Consider the following 25,846-nt stretch of genomic DNA (forward strand, 5'->3'; position numbering starts at 1 on the left):
AAATAAAATTATTTAAAAATTAAAATAAAATAAATTAAAATTTGAACAAATGAAAAAAAAATTATTTAAAATTAAAAAAAATAAAATGAATTGAAATTTGAACAAAAAATGAAAAAAAAATTTATCATTTAACATTATAAACTTAAATTTAAAAAATCTTTTTTAAACTTACTGCGGACAGTCTAATCCTTAGCCCGATCTCCATCCTGGAGCGTCTACTCATTTTGTGTCATCTTCAGGCACCAAAAATCACTCACCCGCGGTATAAAAAATTTTTGAACACTCCTGAAAGACTTCTTGGCAAATATCCAAATTTATCCAAAAAAATCCAATTTCACCAAACTTATCCAAAAATATTTGTATCCAGACGGACCCAAAAGAATTGAAGAGCGAGGTCTTACACGGCCCGAGGTTAACTCGCAACTGAAGAAATGGCTGTCCCTTCGTCGACTATTAACACTAATTGATTTTTAATGACATTTTAATGTCCTGGAAAATAACGACTTTTCGCAATCTAGTGGACAAAAATAAAATTTTCAAAAAATTTTTATCAATTTTTCCTACGTTTTACTGGTAATAAACGGGACAAAAGAGATGACGTGGGAGGGTAATGACGTAATTTTTTTGAAAATTCATTCATTCTTATATTTTCTTTCCCTCTTAGTGAGAAAAAAAATAATTTTCAAAAACATTACCAAAAAAATTTCTATTTCTCGCAGAAAATAAACGGACAATAACAATGACGTAGAGGAGATTATGACGTCATATTTTTGGAAAATTTACTCTCTCTCTCTCTCACTGTTGTGAAGAAAAAAAATTCCAAAAATATTATAAATATTATTTCTATTTTCTGCAGAAAATTGACGGACAATAACAATGACGTAGAGGAGATAATGACGTCATATTTTTGGAAAATTTACTCTCTCTCTCTCTCTCTCTCTCTCTCTCTCACTGTTGTGAAGAAAAAAAATTCCAGAAATATTACAAAAATTTGTTTTCATTTATAAAAACATTTTTTTTTAAATATTACAAAATTTTTTGTCATTCTCATATTTTCTGTCTCTCTCACTCATAGGAAAAAATCAAATTTTTCAAGAAATTTTCCTCCTGTTGATTTTAAAGAGACAAAAAATAAGAATAAAATTATTTAATATTTGAAAAAAATGAAAATAAATTTATTTAAAGTTTTTAAAAATGGGAATAAAATTGTTTCCAATTTGAAAAAATTAAAACAAAAGTATTTAAAAATTAAAAATAATTTAAACTACGCAAAAATAAAATGACTAAAAATGAAAAAACTTGAAATGAAACTTCAATTTAAAAAATATTTTTTAAAACTTACTGCAGCCAGTCTCAGCCTTAGCTCGATCACCATCCTGGAGCGGCTACTCGTTCTGTGTCATCTTAAGGGCACTAAAAATCACTCACACGCGGTTTAAAAAATTTTCGAACACTCCCGGTAGACTTTTTGGAAAATATCCAAATTCATCCAGAAAAATCCAATTTCACCAAACTTATCCAAAAAATTTCAGGTTATCCAAAAATATTTGTAAATATCCAGACGGACCCAAAGGAATTGAACAGCGAGGTCTTACACGGCCCGAGGTGAACTCGCAACTGAGGAAATGGCTGTCCCTTCGTCGACTATTAACGCTAATTGATTTTTAATGACATTTTAATGTCCTGGAAAATAACGACTTTTCGCACTCTAGTGGACAAAAATAAAATTTTCGAAAAATTTTTATCAATTTTTCCTACGTTTTACTGGTAATAAACGGGACAAAAGAGATGACGTGGTGGGGGGCCATGACGTAATATTTGTTGAAAATTCTTTCATTCTTTTTCTCTTTTACTCTTATTGAGAAAAAAAAATTTTCAAAAACATTACAAAAATGATTTCTATTTCCCGCAGAAAATTAACGGACAATAATAATGACGTAGAGGAGATTATGACGTCATATTTTTGGAAAATTTACTCTCTCTCACTCACTCTTGTGAAGAAAAAAAATTCCAGAAATATTCCAAAAATTTGTTTTCGTTCCCGCAGGAATAAATTCGAACAATAACAATGACGTAGAAGAGTTAATGACGTCATATGTTTTGGGACTATTTTTTCTCTTTCTCTCTCAGACTTATGGAGAAAGAAACATTACAAAAATTATTTCTACTTCCCGCAGAAAATAGACGGGACAATAGCAATGACGTAGAGGTGATAATTGACAGAAAACTTCTTGGAAATTTACTTATTCTGTCTTTCTCACTTTTAGGAAAATAATTAAATTTTTCAAGAAATTATCAAAAATTTTACCTCTGGTTAATTGCAACCGGAACAAAAATAAGAATAAAATTATTAAAAATTTTTAAAAAATGAGAATAAAGCTTTAAATTTTAATAAAATAAAAATAAAATGATTTAAAATTTAAGAAAATAAAAATATTTTTTTTAAAAACTTACTGCGGTCTGTCTCAGCCGATGCCCGACCTTTTTCCCTGAGTCGATTCGACAACACTCGTTCGATGTCATCTTTTGGTTTTGAGTATGACGAACACTCTCCATAGTAAAGGATGAATTTAGTATAAATTAAATTCCATATTAAAAAAAACAGTCTTTACAATTCGTTTCAATTTTGAATTATAACACCCGCGTACTTCCCGAGCTAACACTCCCGAAAAAAAAATTTTAATTTTACCGAACTTCATCGCACTTTCTAATGTTTTTGGATAAATTCTTGAAAAATATCCAAACATATCCAAAGAAATCCAATGTCTCCCAACTTATCCAAAAATTTTCATTTTTTTACACGTATCCAAAATTATCCAAAAATATCCAGAATATCCAGAAATATCCAGAATTATCCAAACGTATCCAAACGGACCCAGAGGAATCGAACAGCGAGGTCTTACACGGCCCGAGGTGAACTCGCAACTGAAGAAATGTCTGTCCCTTCATTGCCTATTAACGCTAATCGGTTTTTAATGACTTTTTAATTTCTTGGAAAATAACGACTTTTCTGACACTTATGGACAAAAATAAAATTTTCGAAAAATTTTTAATAATTATTTGTATCTTTTGTGTGTAATAAATGGGACAAAAGAGATGACGTGGGGAGGGGGCATGACGTAATATTTGTTGGAGATTTATTCATTCTTTTTTTCTCTTACTCTTATGGAGAAAATAAAATTTGTTAAAAATATTACAAAAATTATTTCTCCTTTTCGCAGGGAATTAACGGGACAAAAGCAATGACGTAGAGGAGATAATGACTTAAATTGGAAATTGACTCATTCTTATTTTTCTTTTACTCATATGAAAAAAATTCAAATTCTTCAAAATTTTTGTCTCTGGTTTATTATAAAAGGGACAAAAAATTTTACGAGAAATTTCTCGGTCTAATCCCTTGGAATTTTTTTTTTTAAATTGAATTTGAAAAATTTTGGTATTACAATACTTCCTAATAAGCAAAAAATCTTAGTTTCAGTAGTAAAATACATTACAAGTCAGACAAAAATATTAATAATTAAAAAATTAAAAAGAAATTCTATTTTGAGTAGTAAAATGCATTTTAAGTCAAACATGGCGATCTGACAGTGTTTAATTGTAGCTTCAGTAGTATAACTCATTTTCAGTCAGACTAAAATTTTTAATAAATAAAATACTAAATAAAAAATTCTATTTTCAGTAGTAAATCTCATTTTTAGTCGGATAAAAGTATTTAATAATTAAAATATTTAAAAAATCGTAGTTTAAGTAGTAAAGTTTATTTTCAATTTAAGTCAGACAAAACAATCAGCAATTGATTAATTGTAGCAGCAGTTAAACTAATTTTCAGTCAAACAGAAGTAGAAAATAATTTAAATATTTAAAAAATTCTAGTTCGAGTAGTAAAACTCATTTTTAGTGAGACACAAGTATATTAATTAAAATATTTAAAAAATTCTAGTTTCAGTAAGTAGTAAACTTATTTTCAGTCAGTAGATATTAATTAAAACTTAAAAAAACCTATTTTCAGTAGTAAAACTAATTTTCAGTCAGACAAAAGTAATGAATAATTAAACTATTATTAAAAAGAATTCTCAGTTTCAGGAGTACAATTTATTTTAAGTCAGACAATAGTATCAATAATTAAAATATTAAAAAGAAATCTTAGTTTTAGTAGTAAAATTCATTTTAAATAATACAAAAAATGTATTTAATAAATGAAATATTAAATGAAAAATCTTATATTTAGTAGTAAAACTCATATTCAGTCAGACAAAAGTAATTAATAAATGAAATACTAAATAAAAAATTCTATTTTCAGTAGTAAAACTCATTTTCACTCAGATAAAAGTATAGATATTAATTGAAATATTTAAAAAATCCTAGTTTTAGTAGTAAAACTTATTTTCAGTCTGACAAAAGTAGATATTAATTAAAATTTAAAAAAATCCTATTTTCAGTAGTAAAACTAATTTTCAGTTTGACAAAAGTAATTAATAATTAAAATATTAAAAAGAAATTTTAGTTTCAGTAGAAAAATTCATTTTCAGTCAGACTAAAGTATTAATAATTAAAATATTAAAGAGAAATCTTCGTTGCAGTTAAATAAAAAATCCTATTTTCAATAGTAAAACTCAGTTTTATTCAGACAAAAGTAGTTACTAATTAAAAAATACTAGTTTTAGTAGTAAAACTCATTTTTAGTCAGACAAACGTAGTTACCAATTAAAATATTTACAAAAATCCTAATTTCAGTAGTGAAATTCAGTTTAAATTAGGCAAAAGTAATTAATAAGTAAAATATTAAAAGGAAATCTTAGTTTTAGTAGTAAAATTCATTTTTAAACAGGCAAGGCCATAAAAAATCCTTTAATTGTTAATTCAGTAGTAAACCTCATTTTAAGTCAGACAAAAGTAGTTAATAGATGAAATATTAAAAGAAAAATTCTTAGTTTCAGTAGTAAAATTAATTTAAAGTCAGACATTAAAAAGTTGAAAATTAAGTCTTAAATTAAATTAAAAAAATTAAATTAAATTGTACTAACTAAATTAAATTGTAGTAAAATTAATGTTAAGTCAGATCAGTCTATCACAAATTGTTTAATTGTACTTTTAGTAGTAAAACTCATTTTTAGTCAGAAAAAAGTAGTTAAGAAATAAAATATTAAAAGAAAACATCTTAGTTTCAGTAGTAAAATTTATTTTAAGTTATAGTCAAGGCGATCAGAAATTGTTTCATTCTAGTTTTAGTAGTAAAACTTGCTCTCATACCGAAGAATTTTATTGTTTATGATAATAATTGAATGATTGCTAAAAATTTTATTAAAATTAAAAATAATACAATAGATATCTGTTTTATAAATATAATAATTAGATTTCTGAAAAATAAATTAATAAATTTTCGATTTTTCAAAAGTTCCACAGTTGTCTCTCTAAGCCCTTAACGAGAAACATGATGAGAATTGAAAGACAATTTGCAGGATTATTGTTGAAATGAGAAAATTTCGAAATAGACGTTAGTTACTGACAGTGCACACGGGGTATAAATCCGATACAGAAGAGAGCGAGGGGATGGAGTAATAGACTGCAGGAAATACGTTAAGGCGTACACACGTTATAACACAGCATATAGGGAGGGTGCGAGGGGGGTGGTTTGTGTGCGGGACGGCGCGAAGAATTACGTTTCATGTGTGCAACGACGTTCACATGCGGAGCTACCTACCTACCTTGGCATTATACTTGCTCTCGCCATTGCTCACAGGGGCTAAAATTTAATATCCAACACGAGCGTGTGGGGTAGCCAGAGCTAAAATTTAATATCCACAATATAACCTTACTCTCCACTTACCACCACATCTCGGTCGTGTTGAGCACTGGACCATATTGCTGTTTCACTCGCATAACTATAGAAGAATTAAGTTCGTCCCGCAATTCTAAAAGAGCCAGTTTTATATCCTCCATTCTACAATTTTCATTCCCATATCGTTTACCGCGTCAGAATCGTGAAAGGACTACTAATAAGGATGCAATCTTCTCGTTGGCAAGAGAGCTCTTCAAGTTACTTTATTTCACTCTTTTTTTCAGTTTTATTCACTTTCTTCTTTTTCTTTTTCGTTTCTAAAATTCATTTCTACAACAATGTTATTATATTAAAAAAGAATTTTTATTTGGCTTTTTCACTGTCACTGAAAAATTTCTTGATACTTTTTAAAAGGGGATTTTTCCTCTCCACGAGTTTCAGTTTCAAGCTAATTCAAATGTTTTTTCAATTTTTCGTCCACCATATTGGATCCGCCATTTTGAAATTTTTAATACTGGCATTAGACTCAACCTCCACCTATTAAATATTAAGCGAATCAACCATAAGACTCAGTAATTAAAATATTTTCATAAATAATAAAACTCATTGCAGAATTTCAATTATTTTTTATACAATTTTATTCAAATTAATTAAAATATTTTTAAAAATCCCATTTTTAATAGGTAAAATTACTATCAGGCAGACAAAAGTAGTTAATAAATGAAATATTAAATGAAAAATCCTATTTTCAGTAGTAAAACTCATTTTCAGTCAGACAAAAGTAGTTAATAATAAAAATATTTTTAAAAATCTTAGTTTCAGTAGTAAAATTCATTTTAAGTCAGACGAGGCTATTATAAATTCTTTAATTGTACTTTCAGTAGTAGAACTTATTATTTTCAGTCAGACAAAGTAGTTATTAATTAAAATATTAAAAAAAAAACTTTTTCGTTTTATTAGTAAAACGTATTTTTTGTCAGACAAAAGTAGATAATAAATGAAATATTAAATAAAATATTCTTAGTTTAAGTAGTAAAACTAATTTTCAGTCAGACAAAACTAGTTAATAATTAAAAAATTTTTTTAAAATCTTAATTTCAGTAGTAAAATTTATTTTAAGTCAGACAAAAGTAATCAATGATTAAAATTTTTTTTAAAATTTTAGTTTTAGTAGTAAAATTGATTTTAAGTTAGACAAGGCGTTGAAAAACAATTTAATTGTAATTTCAGTAGTAAAATTCATTTTAAGCCAGACAAGGCTATAAGAAATTTTTTATTTGTATTTTCAGTAGTATAACAACTCATTTTAAGTCAGATGTAAGTAGTTAATTTGTAATTAAAATTTTTTAAAAAATCTTAGTTTCAGTAATAAAATTTATTTTAAAACAGACGAAACTAACTAATAATTATAATATTTTAAAAATTTCATAGTTTTAGTAGTATAATTCATTTTAGGACAGACATGGGATCAGAAATTATTAAATTATAGTTTCAGTAGTAAAACTCGTTTTCTGTCAGACAAAAGTTAAAAATTAAAATTTACTGAACAAAAGTCTTAGTTTCAGTAGTAAACTTTATTTTAGGTCAGACAAAAGTATTATTTATGAAAATATTAAAAAGAAATCGTAGTTTTAGTAGTAACATTCATTTTAAGTCAGACGATATGATTGGAAATTGTTTAGTTGTAGTTTTAGTAGTAAAACCCATTTTCAGTCAGACAAAAGTTGTTATTAATTAAAATTCAAAAATAATTTTTAGTTTTAGTAGTAAAATTCATTTTAAGTCAGACAAAAGTAATTAACAATTGAAATATTTAAAAGAAATCTTAATTTCAGTAGTAAAATTCATTTTAAGTCAGACAAGGCGTTGAGAAACGATTCAATTGTAGTTTCAGTAGTGAAACTCATTTTCAGTCAGACAAAACTAGTTAATAATTAAAATATTTTTAAAAAATCTTTGTTTTAGTAGTGAAATTAATTTTAAGTTAAACAAGGCGTTGAAAAACAGTTTAATTGTAATTTCAGTAGTAAAACTCGTTTTTAGTCAGTCAAAACTATTTAATAATTAGAATATTTAAAAAAAATATTTTTTTCAGTAGTCAAATTCATTTTAAGTCAGACGAAAATAATTAATAATTAAAATATTAAAAATTAATTTTAGTTTTAGTAGTAAAATTCATTTTAAGTCAGACAAAAGTAATTAACAATTGAAATATTTAAAAGAAATCTTAATTTCAGTAGTAAAACTCATTTTTAGTCAGACAAAACTAGTTAATAATTAAAATATTTTTAAAAAATCTTTGTTTTAGTAGTAAAATTAATTTTAAGTTAGACAAGGCGTTGAAAAATAGTTTAATTGTAATTTCAGTAGTAAAACTCGGTTTTAGTCAGTCAAAACTATTTAATAATTAGAATATTTAAAAAAAATCTTATTTTCAGTAGTCAAATTCATTTTAAGTGAGACAAAGGTAATTAATAATTAAAATATTAAAAGGGACTCTTAGTTTCAGTCTTTCAGTAGTAAAATTCATTTTAAGTTAGACTTAAAATATTATTTTTTTTAAATCTGGTTTATTTTAGTGAATTTAATTAATTTTAAATAAAATATTTTGTTAATTTGTTTTTTCGAACCATTTTTAATATTGATAATAGAATTTTCAGAAATCTTTTTTTATTCTATTATCAACAAGATTAAAAAAAACAATTCGAAAAAATAAATTAACAAATTATAAAACTTGGCCAAAAATCTCACATACAAACATTTTGAAATAAAAAACTGCTTCTAAAAATTCTATATTATCAATAAAATATTTTGTTGATAAGAAATTTTATTTTGTTAAATAAGAAATTATATTTATTAAAATTCCAAAGTTTTTCGAATTTTCTTTATAAAAATTTGCTAAAATCTTTTGACTAAATTCAAGAAAGGACGAGCGTATAAAGAGAGCTCAGTGAAAACCTAAAAGAAGGAAGGGAATTTTTTTTCAAAAACATCAAAAGAAGAAGCGTGAAAAGAGTTGAAAAAAGAAACTTGCTTGTGAATCATCTACTCGAAATTTTTCCTGCTTTAACAAGAATAGAATCGAGTTGATGAAAGGTTACTTTGGAAAATCGTTTTCAAGAGTTGCCTCTCGTTAGTCTAATTTGATTTGACAGTGAATTCGTTCAAAAAGTGGATGGCAATTTGAAACGAGAAGCATCCAATATAGATGCAACCATTTCGCTCATGTTGGATATTCCAAGAAGCTATTTCTCATATTATTTGTTTTGAATAGTAAAATTTATTTTTTATTCACATTGTTCTTTAAATTTCTTCAAAACAAATCTGTTAATAATAATATTAATCATATGATTTATTAATGATAATAAAAATGAGAATCTAGGTAATAATAATAGCAAAATAAAGTAATAATAAAAATCATAATAATAATTATTATTATTATTATTATTATCATTTTTAGAGTGAATCAGAATATTTTTTGGAGTCAGAAAAAAAATTTTAATTTTGTCTGGAAATCAGGGAAATGTTAGAGAAAGACAAATTCTAATTTTCGTGGTAACCCTGAATAAGAACAAGAAAAAATTCAAGTCAAAATTAAATAAAAACAAAGAAAAATGTATTAAAATAATTGTTCGATTAGTACATTCATTAAAGAAGTTATTTAATTAATTCTGTTTTTTCAGATGGAAAATTTCATCTCCTACCAACGGGAGAACTTCTGGTTCATAGTCTCGAGTTTAGTGATCAATTTCCGGCTTACAGATGTCGAACAATGCATCGACTCACAAGACAAGTTGTAGTTAGTTCCGTAGCTAATGTCAGAATAGCAGGTAATATTTTTTATAATTTAAAATTGCTTTTATCTCGTAAAAATTCATTTTTTTCTTTAATTGGAAAGAAACATTTATTCTTTCATTCTCATTACAATTGAAAAATAAAACAACAAATAATTGAAAAATAATTGCTATTTTATTTAAAAAAAAAAAAGTATAATTTCATTTGTTCTATTTTACAGATCATCGAGGTGTAATGCCTCCCGTAATTCTTGAACATTCAGGAATTGTGCACGTAGCTCAAGATGAATCCACATCATTAGTTTGTGTCTCCCAAGCCTGTCCGACACCAGAATACAGGTAATTTTTATAATTCAGAGTACATTAGCTTAAATATATTACACAAATATATTACGTGACGAAAGAAACTAAGTGAAAAAATCCACCCAGAAAAAAAGATGTGATAAAAGCAAAGATATACTAAAGGGAAAATAATCTAAAAAAGCACCGCTAAAAAATGTACTAAAAAAATAATTTACCAAGAGAAATCTACTAAAGAATTAATTTAGGAAAAAAATCTACTAGAGAATTAATTTACCAAAGAAAAATCTACTGAAGGAATTGAGGTTCTAATCAAAAAGAGATCTTTTTCTCAAAATAAATTTTCAACTTTTTTCTCTCTGGCTTTTTTTCGATTTTTTTTTGGGCGATTTTATATTTGAAAAGTTTTTTCTTCTCTCTCTCTCCTTTTTTATCGAAACTAATTCAAGTTGAAAAATTCATTAGTGCGAACTTTTTCTTCCGCTTGGAGAGTCACGTTCATGCGTTAATAATCAAAGAGACATTGCTGGGGCTATAAAGAGGAAATTATTCCCAGCTATTAATGAAAATATTGAATATTTATCGGACGACACATATTATCGAGAAAAATATATACATCTATTTGTTAATACGAGTTAATACGAGTTACGAATGCAGCTCTGATATTTTTTTTTCTAAATATATTGGTTTCGATTCATTCGATTGAACATTTTTCAGTCGTACGTCAAAATTAACTTTTTAGATTTGTAGAAAGTTTTCCATTAACCTTTTCACATCGATAAATAGGAAATTCGATAAATATCTATTAAAAGTATATGGTACATACGTTTTTCAGGATCGCTAATTACGAATGTAATGTTTAAGTGAATTCAGTTGATTTTTAATTTATTATGTTCGACATTTTGTATTTTCAAAAACTGACATTTTCTTAAACAGTAACCTCAAAAAACCTCCAAGTAATGTATTTCAAGCGAATGCAGTCAAATTTTAATTTCAATGTCCGCCATTTTTGATCCGCCATTTTGAATTTCCAAAAACTGACCTCAAATTCGTCTTAAGCGACCCCAAAAATCCCCGAGTGACGAGTTTCAAGCGAATTTAGTTGTTTTCAATTTGGCATGAATGTAATTTGACATAAGGTTTATTTAACATAATTTCACTTGGCATAAAACTCATTTAACATTTAATATAAAATTTATTTGACATGAAATTTATTTTACATAAAAAATTATTTAATACAAATTTTATTTGACATGAAATTGATTTAACATAAATTTATATTTGACATAAAATTAACTTTCCTTAAATTTCATTTGACATAAATATATTTTGATAAGAACTTCATTTAACATATATAAATTTCATAGGAAATAATGTTCATTTGACATGAATGTCATTAGACATAAGGTTTCATTAACATAATTTTACTTTACATAATAAAACTCATTTAACACAATTCCAATTGGACATTAAGTTTATTTGACATAAATATCATTAGATATTTAAGAATTACTTACTAATTTCAAGAATTACTTGAAATTAATTTTAATTGACATACATTTTATTTAACATATTTTTCATTTGATTTAATTTTGAATTTTAATTTCAAGTCATTCCATATAAAATTTATTTGACAAGAAAAATTATTTAAAAATTGTATTTAACATGAAATTCATTTATAATAAATTTCATTTGACATATAATTCATTTGACGCCGATATTTTTACATGTCAAATAATCTTTGTGTGAAATGAAATTTAAAGCAAGAGACTTTTATGTTAGAGGAATTTTTATCAAGGGAATTTTATGTTAAGTTAACTTTATGTCAAATATGAATTTTGTGTCAAATAAAATTTTTATCAAATAAAATTTATGTCAAATTAAAATTAACATTAAATAAATTTCAATGTTAAATGACATTTAAGTTTTTTTATTTCACAATAATTATGTGTGAAATAAATTTTGTGCCAATTGAACTTTATGTGAAATGTACTTTAATAATTGAAATTTTTTGTCAAGTAAATTTTCGTGATGCAACTTTTATGATAAATGAGAATTATGTTAAATACCTTTCATTTCAAATGGACTTTTTGTCAAAAGAATTTTTTATTAAATAAAATTTATGTCAAATGAATTTTATGTCAAAATGAAATTTATATCAAATAAATTTAATGTTAAATGACTATTTTGTGAATCGAATTTCATGTTAAATAAATTTTAAGCCAAATGAAATGAATATTTATTGTTCTATGAAAATGTCCAATGATTTTCATGTCAAATTAATATTCTTGTTGTATGAAATTGATGTTAAATTATTTTCGAAACGAATTTCAGGGTAAATTATTGGCCAAAAAAATTTATGTCAAATGATTTTCATGTCAAATAATATTTATGTCAAATGAAACTTATATTAAATGGTTTTCATGTTAAATAAGTACAGAGTATTTTTTTAAGTAGAAAAAATAGTTTATATACCTCTGGGCTTTTTTGTAAAGTTTTCTGTATTTATTTCAAGTGTTCGTAAAAATTATTTTGAGAAGAAATATTAAAATGCTCTCGAGTTAAGATAAATTATTCACAACTGCGTACATCTTGACATAATTGTTAAATTCTCCAGAGGCTATTTTTATTTCGTTTCCTCAGTATCAATAGATGAGAAAGTTTGGAAAAATTGAAAAAAGAATGTCTGATTCGAATTTCAAGAAAACAGCTCAAGGGAAGAATAAAATGTCGATGAAGTCTATATATACCTTGGTACAGAATAGTTTTGTAGTGTCGACGACCTACGACATCGAGAGCTTCCGATTGTGGCACTCGTGAGGTTTTACGATCGTGTGCTCCTACTTTTTTTCTTCTATCAAAGTCTCTCCCTCTCTCTCTCTCTCTCTCACTTTGGAATCTTTCCTTATTTTTCTTCTTCGTTTCTTTACTTGTAGCACTTCTTCTTTTTGCCTCCTTCGATTTTCAAAGTGATCGTTTTGTCCCGTGAGATAGAGAGAGAAAGAGAGAGAGAGAGCTATATATATAGTGAGTGAATAGTGACGACAGGAACGGTGTTTTCGAGGGTTTCCCTGGAAGCTCTCACGAACCGATTCAAAGTTCGTATAACTGAGGTGGGTTGTGGCGGATGTAGAACCTGCTGCTGGAGTGTTGATTTATGTGCAAGAGAGGCTTCATCTGCTTTACTTACTTCAACAAAACCCGTTACTATATAGTTATACGTATGAAATTCTTCTCGCGAGGTTTTTGCACTTTTATTATATGAAAACCTTTTGTGGTTCATAAAATTTACGTAAGTTGCGTCGTATAGTGGGAATTTATTTTTCAAAACGACGTACTTTCGAAAAGAAAATTCACATTTATCCTATTTTTTCCTCTTTGATAACTTAAATAACAGAACCAACAACTTTTTTTTGTTAATTCCTTTCTTAGTCCCATGCATCATCCTATTCTACATTTTTTATTTTTTAATAAAATTTCCTTTAGGAGGAGAACATAGTCAGGGTTAGACGGTATTTTTTAAATTAGATTAGAACTCGCGTGGACAGGAAGTAGGGTAAAAAATGGCAAACTGTGCACAGGAAAAAAAAAGTCTGACTCCGTTTACACCTTAAATTCAGCCCATGTATTTCACATAAGTCTGTCCTTGTTTAACGGGGCTGACTCCGTTTACATCTTAAATTCAGCCTCAAAAATAGGCTGAAAGTAAAACTTTTTTTTTAGTGTGTGGATAAAGATTGTCGAAATATGAGAAGCCAAACTATTTTTCTCTCGTATTTTTAAACTGTGGGCAAAGTATGGTAAACTATTTTTTTGTACATTAATTAAAATAAATAAAAAAAATTTTGTTTCAGCAGTGAAACAAAATAAGTTAAAATAAGTTACGTCTCTTTAATTCAGACATGGATTAATTGTAGTTTCAATAGTAAAACTTATTTGCATTCAGACAAAAGTAGTTAAAAATTAAATTATATTCAACAAAAGTCTTAGTTTCAGTAGTAAAACTCATTTTCGGTCAGACAAAAGTTAAAAATTAAAATATATTCAACAAAAGTCTCAGTTTCAGTAGTAAAATTTATTTTAAGTCAGACAAGGCGATAAGAAATTTTTTAATTGTAGATTCAGCAGTAAAATTCGTTTTAAGCCAGACAAGGCGATAAGAAATTTTTTATTTGTAGTTTCAGTAGTATAACAACTCATTTTCAGTCAGATGTAAGTAGTTAATTTGTAATTAAAATATTAAAAAAAATCTTTGTTTCAGTAGTAAAATTTATTTTAAAACAGACGAAACTAACTAATAATTATAATATTTTAAAAATTTCATAGTTTTAGTAGTATAATTTATTGTAGGTCAGACATGGGATCAGAAATAATTAAATTATAGTTTCAGTAGTAAAACTCATTTTCTGTCAGACAAAAGTTAAAAATTAAAATTGACTGAACAAAAGTCTTAGTTTCAGTAGTAAACTTTATTTTAGATCAGACAAAAGTATTATTCATGAAAATATTAAAAAGAAATCGTAGTTTTAGTAGTAACATTCATTTTAAGTCAGACGATATGATTGGAAATTGTTTAGTTGTAGTTTCAGTAGTAAATCCAATTTTCAGTCAGACAAAAGTTGTTATTAATTAAAATTCAAAAATAATTTTTAGTTTTAGAAAAAAAACTTATTTTCAGTTAGACAAAAGTAGTTGATACATGGAATATTAAAAAAAAAATCTTGGTTTCAGTAGTAAAACTCATTTTCAGTCAGACAAAAGTAGTTAATAATTAAAATATTTTAAAAAATCCTACCTTCAGTAGAAAAATTCATTTTAAGTCAGACAAACCTAGTTAATAATTAAAATATTAAAAAAAACTTCTTACTGTCAGTAGTAGAATAAATTTTAAGTCAGACAAAAGTAGTCATTAAATAAACTTTTTTAAAAATTCTTAGTTTCAGTAGTAAAACTCATTTTCGGTCAGACAAAAATTAAAAATTAAAATATATTCAACAAAAGTCTTAGTTTCAGTAGTAAAATTTATTTTAAGTCAGACAAGGCGATAAGAAATTTTTTAATTGTAGATTCAGTAGTATAATTCATTTTAGGTCGGACATGGGATCAGAAATAATTAAATTATAGTTTCAGTAGTAAAACTCATTTTCTGTCAGACAAAAGTTAAAAATTAAAATTTACTGAACAAAAGTCTTAGTTTCAGTAGTTAACTTCATTTTAGGTCAGACAAAAGTTGTTATTAATTAAAATTCAAAAATAATTTTTAGTTTTAGAAGAAAAAATTATTTTCAGTTAGACAAAAGTAGTTAATACATGGAATATTAAAAAAAAATTCTTGGTTTCAGTAGTAAAACTCATTTTCAGTCACAGAAAAGTAGTTAATAATTAAAATATTTTAAAAAATCCTACCTTCATTAGTAAAATTCATTTTAAGTTAAACAAGGCGATCAGAAATTGTTGCATTGTAGTTTTAGTAGTAAAACTTATTCTCTTACCGAAGAATTTTATTATTTATGAAAATAATTGTTTGAACTGTGTCTAGAAAGCGAAACACTAGTTTCGACTTTCAGACATAGTCCAACCTTGACTTAATTTATTTTTGAAATGTTCATAATTTTTTTGAAATTTGGACCACCTTTTGAATACTTTTGCTGAACATGATTACATGTTCAGCAAAAGCCTTCAAAAGGTGGTCCAACCCTGACCATTTTTCCCTTTTTCAACAAAAAAAGAATTTAATTACTTCAGCTTTATGCTCGGCGTTATTGAAAATTGAAAAGTAAGTAAACTCTTTTTGTCGACTGATGAAAATCTGTTGGATATATATTCGAGTTTCAATTTCTGCTTGTCTCTTGTTTATTAGCAGCTAGTTAAGCTGAGAAATACTCGATCGATAGAAGGATAATTATTTCCTAAACAATATATAGAATTTCAAACTATCCAAAAATCACTTATATAACTTTTTGAAAGTTTATACGTAATCTAGGAACAAAAGTTCTTACTGCTAGTTGAAAAGCAATCAAAAACTTTCTGAATCTCACGAAGATTCTCTATACATTCTTGAAAATTTAGTATGCCATGTTTCGATTATCTTCAAGGCTTTTAGACTCTTAATGCTGTAATCGCTTTTATTCTTCTGAAAAGCTAAAGTGCCGCGTTTTATCCTCTTTCATCTGAATTTATGGTTTAATTTTTCCACGAATCCATGTTCTCTCGCTCTTGTTCTGACGAGTGAACTGAAAACTAATGACTTAAATTCTTCAATTTAGGATGTACTTTCTGGGTTAGATTCCCACTGTGTAAGTTTAAACGTCTTAGGTTAGGTCGAGATCCTTGGAAACTTGATAACTTGCAGACAAGAAAACTTATAGACAAATGAATAAAAAAACTAGTGAAATATTAAATGAAAAATTCCTAGTTACGCAGTAGTAAAATTCATTTTAAGTCAGACAAAAGTCTTTATTATTTCAAATATTAAAAAAAAACTTTTTAGTTTCAGTAGTATAATTAATTTTAAGTCAGACATGGCATCAGAAATAATTAAATTGTACTTTCAGTAGTAAAACTCATTTTCAGTCAGAACAAAGTAGTTAATAATTAAATTATTTTTAACTTTCTGAAAGCTTCCAGGTATCTACGTAGTACCGAAAGTTTCTTAAAAGTTCAAATTACCTTGACTGCCACCTTCGGAATTTTTAGTTACGCGGCTCGTAAAATTTGAACAATTTCTTTGAATGCTTACTATTTTTTAACGTATGACGCGAAAGTTGATTGAAAATTGCAAGAACTTCACAACTAAAGAATATTAATTTTCCTTACACTCTAGGATAAACGAAATTAATTCTTTATTCCATAAAAATGGAAAAAATTCAAAAGCTTATTTTAAGTTTTAAGTTCGGGTTGCGATTCGTTCAATATATTTAAAAGAGAATTCATTTTTACACCGATTATAAAAAAAACAATTTACATCACATTTATGTGTATATACCTTCGACGCTTGTAACTATGACGTCATAACTGTAACCTCAGTTCGCCTTTGCACACACGCAAATCCAGATAATCCAGAGGAAATTCACTTTAAAGAATAGAGGAATATTTTTTACACGGAGATTATTATTATTATTATCATTCAGAGAGAAAAGTGCCAGAGTACTTCTATCATTTTTATCTGAAAAGAAGAAGAGAATAATGGATGAAGGAATTTTTTTATAAACCGACCTTTCCTGTATATATGTAGGTTAAACTATTTTCTTAAACACTCCCTGTTTATGTTTTAGTCATATATTAATTATTCTATCGAAACTCTTTTGTTTCCGTCTTTTAACTAATCACTTATCCATACAATATAAGTTCCTTTGAGAGTCTGCACTTTTTTTTCAAACCGCTTGCGGATTTTCCTCGTTAACGTTCGACTCGTATAAGTTCGATTGGGTTTTTAAACTTTTCGTCGGATCTTTTTCGTTCAAAGTGAAATTTTCTCGAGGATCAAAGTTCATTAACTGAAGTTTGGTGAATCGAAGGAGAGAGAGGAGAGAGATCCATGGAAGTGAATGAGGTCGTTATATTATAGCTTTTGCAAGAGAAGTCGATGGATTGTGGAAAGTTGCGGTGCGGCATGAGCCAAGAGGTTGGAAGAGCACAGGGTAAAGAGTAGGCGATGGGGGAGAAAAGAGGAGAAGAGAAGGGGGGTCGGTAGATTGTGAAAGCTCGAGAAGAGGAAACGTGCCTTCATCGCAACTGTCAGTAAAAGTCGAAAAGGCGAAGGAAACGGAAAATTTCAGGGATAAAGTCTCGCAAATAAGACTTTCCGTCGATTTCAGGTCAACTTCTGCAAATTGAGAGAGAGAGAGAGAGAGAGAGAGAGGAGAGAGAGAAGACTTTCGAAAGCTTATGAAATTGAACCGCGACTACCTTTTAGTTTTTCCTACTTTTTCTACTTCATGGAATTGCCTACTTTAGTTCTCGGCCTGTTGAAAAATTACTCATGAATGCCCTAGTTCCCTTGGACGATTCTTTCTGAATCTTAACATACTGACACTTGAAAGTTCCTACACCGAAAATTGAAGTCGAGATGCTTCACTTTATTCGTGTGGAATTTTTTATTTTCATCTCTTGACGAAAATCTTTGATTTTCTAAAAGTTTTTTTTTAAAGTGAAAAATCACGTAGAAATCTCAAACGATAACTATATAAGATTCGAATTCTTTTCGTGTAATTCGAGTTTCATCGGTGATGTAGTCGACAACTCACGTCCGAATTTTGTTGAGGAAGATTTTTCTTACGTTTTTTCGGATATGTCACATTGTTCAACAACAAAGTAGTGTTAAAATCACACTGTGTCGGTTAAAAATGTTACGGGAAGTTTTAACACCACTTTTGGTGCTAAAAAAACACTATTTTTTCCTGTGTGTACTATGTGAAGATAAAAAATTAATTTTCAAAAATTTCATATCACTTATTTTATTTATAATTACTTCAAATTTTTACTAATTCGAGTATATGTAGACTCGGACTTTTTATCTATTTATTCAGAGAATAAGTTTTTTGTAATTTCAGTAGTAAAACACATTCTCAGTCAGACAAAAAATATTAGAAATCGTATATAACTGTAGTTTAAAAATTTAATTCATTTTGAGTCAGACAAGAAGGTAAAACATTGTTTAATTGTGGTTTCAGTAGTACAAATCAATTACAGTCAGACATAAAGTGTAAATAATTTAAAATATGTTTAAAAAATTTTTAGTTTCAGTAGTCAAATTCATTTTAAGTCAGACACAAGACGATCAGAAATTGTTCAATTGTAGTTGCAGCAGTAAAACACATTTTTAGTCAGATAAAAGTAGATAATAATTAAAATATTAAAAAAATTCTAGTTTCAGTAGTAAAATTCATTTTCAGTCATACCCAAGTAGATATTAATTAAAATATTTAAAAAATCCTAGTTTCAGTAGTATAACTAATTTTCAGTCAGACAAAAGTAGTTAATGATTAAAATATTTCAAAAATCTTAGTTTCAGTAGTAAAACTTATTTTCAGTCAGACAAAACTGGAAAATAATTACCATAATGAAAAAACTTATTAATTTCAGTAATAAAATCAATTTTTAATCAGACAAAACTAGTTAATAATTACAAAATATGAAATGAAAAATCTAATTTTCAGTAGTAGAACTCGTTTACAGTCAGACAAAAGTAGTTAATAATTAAAGTATTTCAAAAATCCTAGTTTCAGTAGTAAAACTCATTTCTAGTTAGACAAAAGTAATAATTAAAATATTTTTCAAAATTCAAGTCGCTGTAGTAAAATTCATTTTCAGTCAGACCAAACAAGTTAATAATTCCAATAATGAAAGGTCAGTTAAGGTTATTCAAAACATTTTATTTCTAAATTCAGTAGTAAAACTCATTTTCAGTCAGACAAAAGTAGTTAATAATTAAAATATTTTTGAAAATCCTAGTTTTAGTAGTAAAATTCATTTTAATTCAGACAAGGCGATCAGAAATTGTTTCTGTAGTAAAACTCATTTTTAGTCAGACAAAACTAGTTAATAATTACAATAATCTAAAAAATTATTAGTTTCAGTAGTAAAACTCATTTTAAAACAGACAAAAGTAGTTAATAAATGAAATATTAAATGAAAAATTCTAGTTTAAGTAGTAAAACTCATTTTTAGTCAGACAAAAGTAGTTAGTAACTAAAATATTTTAAAAAATCTCAGTTTTAGTAGTGAAATTCATTATAAGTCAGACAAGGCGATCAGAAATTGATTCATTGTAGTTTCAGTAGTAAAACTCATTTTAAATCAGACAGAAGTGGTTAATAAATTCAATACTAAATGAAAAATTTTTCATAGTAAAACTCATTTTCAGTAAGACAAATGTAGTTAATAATTAAAGTATTTTAAGAATCATATTTTCAGTAGTAAAATTCATTTTAAGTCAGACAAAAGCAGTTAATAAATGAAATATTAGTTTCAGTAGGTAGTAAAATTAATTTTGAGTTAGACAAAGCGATCAAAAATTATTTCACTGTAGTTTTAGTAGTATAAAACTGATTTTCAATCCGAAGAATTGTATCATAAAATTTTTGAAAATAATTGTATTCTTTCGACGAATATTTTAAAATTTGTTAAAAAGTAATAGATTTTTTTTTTGAAGAATTTAAATTTTAAATTAGCCTTTTAGAAAATAATAAATATTAATTAAATAATTAATAAAATTATTATTTTGAATAGTTTATAATAGTAATAGCAAAAAAAATATAATTTAGCCCTAAGAATCAATGAAGAATTGTTCGAAAAACTTCATAATAGAAAATGTTTACTTCTTTTTTTCAGGTGGTACGCTCAAACCGGAGCCGAGCCAATGTTAGTGCTTCCTGGTCCGAGGACGCGACTCCTCGGGTCCGTTTTGGCCATCGAAGCTGTCACTCTAGAGGACAGTGGGGTTTATCGATGTACAGCTGCAAATCCCGGTGGTGAAGCCAGTGCCGAATTAAGGTAATTAAACAATACCAAATTTTTCATCCACTTCCCCACTGAATCTAAATTTGCAGGAACATTGATAATATTGCTGCAATTCTATGAAGTTTTCAGCAATATTGCCTCAATATTGTGAAGTTTTCTGCAATATTGACTCGATATTGTGAAAATTGCAGCAATGTTGCGTCAATCTTTTTGCAAGTTAACAGTTTTTCTAAGAATATCAAAATGAGACAAAAAAACGTATAAAACGTGTATTGAAGCAACATTTTTGATACGTTCTTTTGTCTCAATTTGATATCTTGAGACAAACTGTAAATTTATAAATTATAATTGCTATGAGGGCTATTAAATCATGACACTCTTGAAATAATGGGAAATCCAATTTGTTGTTAACAGACTGGTTGTAACGGCGCCTCTAAATGTGGAAGTGACACCGACCCTATTGAGCGTTCACTTGGGAGGCAATGCTGAATTTAGATGCGAAGTTGGAACCCATCCCCAGGCTGGACCACATTTTGTAACATGGTACAAAGATGGGAGACAACTTCCAGGTTCGGGAAGGCAATCGGAGTTGTTGAGGTTAAATGGTATTGGCAGAGAGGACAAAGGAATGTACCAGTGTATTGTTAGAAGATCCGAGGGTGACACTGCACAGGCGTCAGCTGAATTACAACTAGGAGGTAAGACTAATAATAATAATAAAAATAGTGTCGTACGAAATGAAACTTAGTTGCTTAGTTTGATAGCTGCACCTTGTTGCTAAAGTCGAAATTAGCAACATCCGCTCCGCGATGTGCATTTCATGTGCTAAATAAAATTTTATTTCTTAATAACTGCATCGAATTATCTGACAAATCATTACATTCTTGCCTCGGAACAACAATTTTGCGAAAATTATGAATATTATAATAATAATAATTTAGAAAATAATATAAGAGAGGAAAAGCCTCTCAATTAGATGCGAATACTAGTGTCAATATTATAAGGGAGGAAGAAAATGTAAAAGAATGAATGAAGTAGTAAAATATATTATTAGTCAGACAAAGCGATAAGTAATCTTGTTATTATAGTTTCAGTAGTAAAACTTATTTCCTGTCTAAAAAAACAGTTAAAAAACAAAATATATAGAAAGATACTAAGACTATATACTATATAGAAAGATAATAGACTTTCAGTAGTAAAAGTCATTTTAAGTCAGACATGATAATCAGGAATTGTTGAATTTGTTTAAACTAATTCTCATTAATTCAGGCACGGCAACTAGAAATTGTAAAATTGTATTTTCAGTAGTAGAACTCGTTTTAAGTCAGACAAAAGCAGGTGAAAAACAAAGATATAAAAAAATTTATTTTCAGTAGTAAAATTAATTTTAAAGTCAGACAAAGTAATGAAAAATCTATTAATTATAGTGTCAGTAGAAAAACTTATATTCTGTCAGACAAAAGTAGTTAATAATAAATGAAATATTAAATAAAAAATCCTATTTTCAGTAGTAAAACTCATTTTTATTTAAACAAAAGTAGTTACTAATTAAAAAATCTTAGTTTTAGTAGTAAAACTCATTTTTAGTCAGACAAAAGTAGTAATCAATTAAAATATTTACAAAAATCCTAGTTTCAGTAGTAAAATTCAGTTAAAATTAGGCAAAAGTAATTAATAATTGCTATAATGACAGAAATTCTTGGTTTCAGTAGTAAACTTCATTTTAGGTCAGGCAAAAGTATTATTCATGAAAATATTTAAAAAATGTTAATTTTAGTTGTAATACAAAAGCAGGTGAAACAGAAAGATATAAAAAAAATTTATTTTTAGTAGTAAAATTAATTTTAAAGTTAGACAAAGTGATTAAAAATCTATTAATTATAGTGTCAGTAGAAAAATTTATATTCTGTCAGAAAAAAGAAGTTAATAAATAAAATATTAAATAAAAAATCCTATTTTCAGTAGTAAAACTCATTTTTAATTAGAAAAAAGTAGTTAATAAATAAAAAATATTTTTAAAAATCCTTGTTTTAGTAGTAAACTCATTTTTAGTCAGACAAAAGTAGTTAGTAATTAAAATATTTACAAAAATCCTAGTTTCAGTAGTAAAATTCAATTTAAATTAGACAAAAGTAATTAAAAATTGCTATAATTAAAAAATTCTTAGTTTCAGTAGTAAAATTAATTTTTAATCAGACAAAAGTAATTAATAAATGAAAAATTAAATGAAAAATCCTATTTTCAGTAGTAAAACTCATTTATGGTCAGACAACAGAAGTTAATAAATGAAGTGTTTTTTTTAAAATCCTAGTTTCAGTAGTAAAATTTATTTTATGTCAGACAAGGCGATTAATAATTGTTTGACTGTAGTTTCAGTAGTAAAACTCATTTTCAGTCAGACAAAAGTAGTTAATAATTAAATTATTATAAAAATCCTTAGTTTCAGTAGTAAAATTCATTTGTAGTCAGACATTGACATAAGAAATTATTTAATTGTAGTTTAGGAGTATAATTCATTTTACGTCAGACAAAGCGATCAAAAATCTTGTAATTATAGTTATAATAGGAGAACTTATTTTCAATTAGAAAAAAGGAGTTAAAAATTAAAATAGATAAAAAAAAATTTTACTATCAGTAGTAAAATTTATTTTAAGGCAGACAAGTGGTCAAAAATCTTGTAATTATAATTTCATTAGGAAAACTTATATTCTGACTAACAGAAACAAGTACAAAAATTTATTAACAGTAGTTTCAGTAGTAGAACTTATTTTCATTCAGACAAGGCGATGAAAAACCCTTTAATTCTTAATTCAGTAGTAAAACTCATTTTCAGTCAGCCAAAAGTAGTCAATATTTAAAATGTTTAAAAAAATACTAGTTTCATTAGTAAAATTGATTTTCAATTAGACAAAAGTAAGTTATTAAGTAAAATATTAAAAAGAAATATTAGTTTCAGTAGTAAAATTAATTTTATATCAGAAAAGGAGATAAAAAAATCCTTTAATTGTTAATTCAGTAGTAAAATTTATTTTCAGTCCAGAAATATTCAATTACTTTCTCTTTACTCCAGTTTTTCCCGAATGTAAACTTTGTATATTTTCTCCTGACGTATTTAAAAAAAAAAAGAAATTGCGTACATGTATGTGAACTTAATTTCTATTTTATTCACGAATAGATGAATTTTTAAAGTCACACACTCACACACGAATGTATTTACGTGCTCTCTTTTTTAGTGCGCGCGCCCGGTATAAACGGAGATTTTCACAAGCTTAATTTAACGACGAGTTAGATACTCGTGGGGGTGTGAAATTTGTCCTACTTTTTTTCAAGCCTGAAATAGAGGAGTTGGTCAAGCGAATCAACGTTTCGAAACGCTCGCTGACCATGTTATAGTGTGACCAAATTAGAGCAGAAAGCTTGGACGTTAAATTGATTACAGTGGTTTGTACGCGCTGTGGTTTAACTCGAAAATGGCACTACTTTGAAGTGAAGAAAGCTTCTTTTAGCACCACCTCTTCCAAGTTTGGCCCACTTTTGTATAGTTGTGAGTCCCTCTCTCTCTCTCTCTCTCTCTCTATTGACATATACACACACACTAAAGAGATCTTATGACATAATCAGGGCCAATTGGTCCATGTACCTGAACCGCATTGATAGGTCCTTCCGACCCAATTATCTCTTTCTATTCTCGATCTCCTAGCCAATAGGAGAGGAGAACCTTTGAAACAACAATGAAGTTAGTATCTCTCTCTCTCTCTCTCTCTCTCTCTCTCTCTCTCTCTCTCACTCACCCTCTATAGTCAGCGTTGGTAATGCACGGAATTCACGTCAAAGGGAGTTCTAGTGAGTGGCATGGTTACTACTCTCGACGAGAGAGACAGAGAGATGGAGAGTGAGAAAGAGACAAATGCAGGTAATAGATAAATGGGATGATGGTAGGAATGGACCCCCTACCCTCCCCCTTTCCGGAAAGTGGACCGAAAAAGACACGAGGAGAAAATTTATTCCTTATATTTTACCGAATTTTTCAATAAAGTTTTCAGTAAATTATTCCCTTCATTATATTTTATTAGAGTAACTATAAACTGTTTTGTCTGACTAAAAAATGCATTTTCTACTGAAAATCAATCATTTTTAATATTCAATTGATTAATTTTGTCTTCACTTATTTATTTTTCTGTTAATAACGTATTTTCAAAATTTAGACTAAAAAATAACGCAACCTTATATTCTAGAAATAGTTTGTAACTATTTGTCTGACTAAAGTTGTCCGTTACTACTTAAATCAACTATTCTTAATTTTTATTAACTAAAATTCATTTTAACTACTGATTACTACTAAAAGTTAATTAATTCCTACTACCGATAAAGACGAATTTTTAACATTTTTATTGAAATACAAACATTAATAATGTAATGCCCATCATGTCTGACTATAACCAGACTTTACTACTTCCTTTAACAAAATTTGATATTTGTTTGGACAAAACTTGTCTTTATTACTTAATTCGACAAATTTGGAATTTGTTTCACTAAAAATTAGCCTTTACTTCGGAATTTTGACATTTTTGGTTACTGTCATAACCAAAATTTAATTATACTACTTTTCGAACTGATTAAAATATTACTAAACTTGTAAAAATAGTTTAATTAATAAATAAATTTCTAAAAATTAAATTAATGATTTAAAGTTGTTTTTTCTTATTTTTTTTATTTATAGTAGTTAATAATTAATTTGCGAATTCACGTCTGACGAGAACTGTCTGTTACTACTTAAATTAAAGACAAAGCGATAAAAAATCGTGTCAATGTAGTTCCAGTAGTAAAAATCATTTTCAGTCAGACAAAACTAGTTAAAATGTAAAATATACTTAAAAAACTATTTAGTTTCAGTAGTAAAATTCATTTTAAGTCAGACAAAGATATAAGAAATTGTTAAACAGTAGTTTCAGTAGTAGAACTTATGTTTAGTTAGACAAAAGTAGTTGAAAATTAAAATATATTCAATAAATTCTTACTTTCAGTAGTAAAAATAGTAAACAAGTAGTAAAAGACGATTAAAAATCTTTTAATTATATTTTCAGTAGTAAAACTTATTTTAAGTCAGACAAAGCGATAAAAATTCCTTTCATTGTAGATTCAGTAGTAAAACTTATTTTCAGTCAGACAAAAACTATTAAAAATTGGATAATTGTAGTTTCAGTAGTAAAACTCATTTTCAGTCAGACAAAAGTAGTTAAAAATTGAAAAATATTCAATAAATTATTACTTTCAGTAGTAAAATTTGTTATAAGTCAGACAATACGATTAAAAAATTTTTAATTATATTTTCAGTAGTAAAATTAATTTTAAGTCAGACAAAGCAATAAAAATTCCTTTCATTGTAGATTCAGTAGTAAAACTTATTTTCAGTCAGACAAAAACTACTAAAAATTGGATAATTGTAGTTTCAGTAGTAAAAATTACCGTCAGTCAGACAAAAGCAGTAAAAAGACAAAAAAGTTTTTATAGT

At 26.9% G+C, this 25,846-nt stretch overlaps 1 protein-coding gene across 11 annotated transcripts in view; it reads left to right on the top strand.

Annotated features, from left to right (window-relative positions):
* LOC122505580 (Down syndrome cell adhesion molecule-like protein Dscam2) overlaps window positions 1-25,846 on the top strand; it is a 359,000-nt gene that overhangs the window by 287,121 nt on the left and 46,033 nt on the right. For all 11 annotated transcript variants that reach the window (XR_006301928.1, XM_043617301.1, XM_043617310.1 and 8 more), the window contains 4 exons: window positions 9,463-9,609; window positions 9,795-9,912; window positions 20,206-20,367; window positions 20,749-21,032. Coding sequence is in view for 10 of the 11 variants with exons in the window: in XM_043617301.1 (XP_043473236.1) it covers window positions 9,463-9,609; window positions 9,795-9,912; window positions 20,206-20,367; window positions 20,749-21,032 (711 nt within the window). In the remaining variant the exon portion in view is untranslated. The remainder of the gene's footprint in view (window positions 1-9,462; window positions 9,610-9,794; window positions 9,913-20,205; window positions 20,368-20,748; window positions 21,033-25,846) is intronic.

Source organism: Leptopilina heterotoma, unplaced genomic scaffold (assembly GCF_015476425.1).
Source record: "Leptopilina heterotoma isolate Lh14 unplaced genomic scaffold, ASM1547642v1 Lhet_36, whole genome shotgun sequence".
NCBI classification, from domain to species: Eukaryota; Metazoa; Arthropoda; class Insecta; order Hymenoptera; family Figitidae; genus Leptopilina; species Leptopilina heterotoma.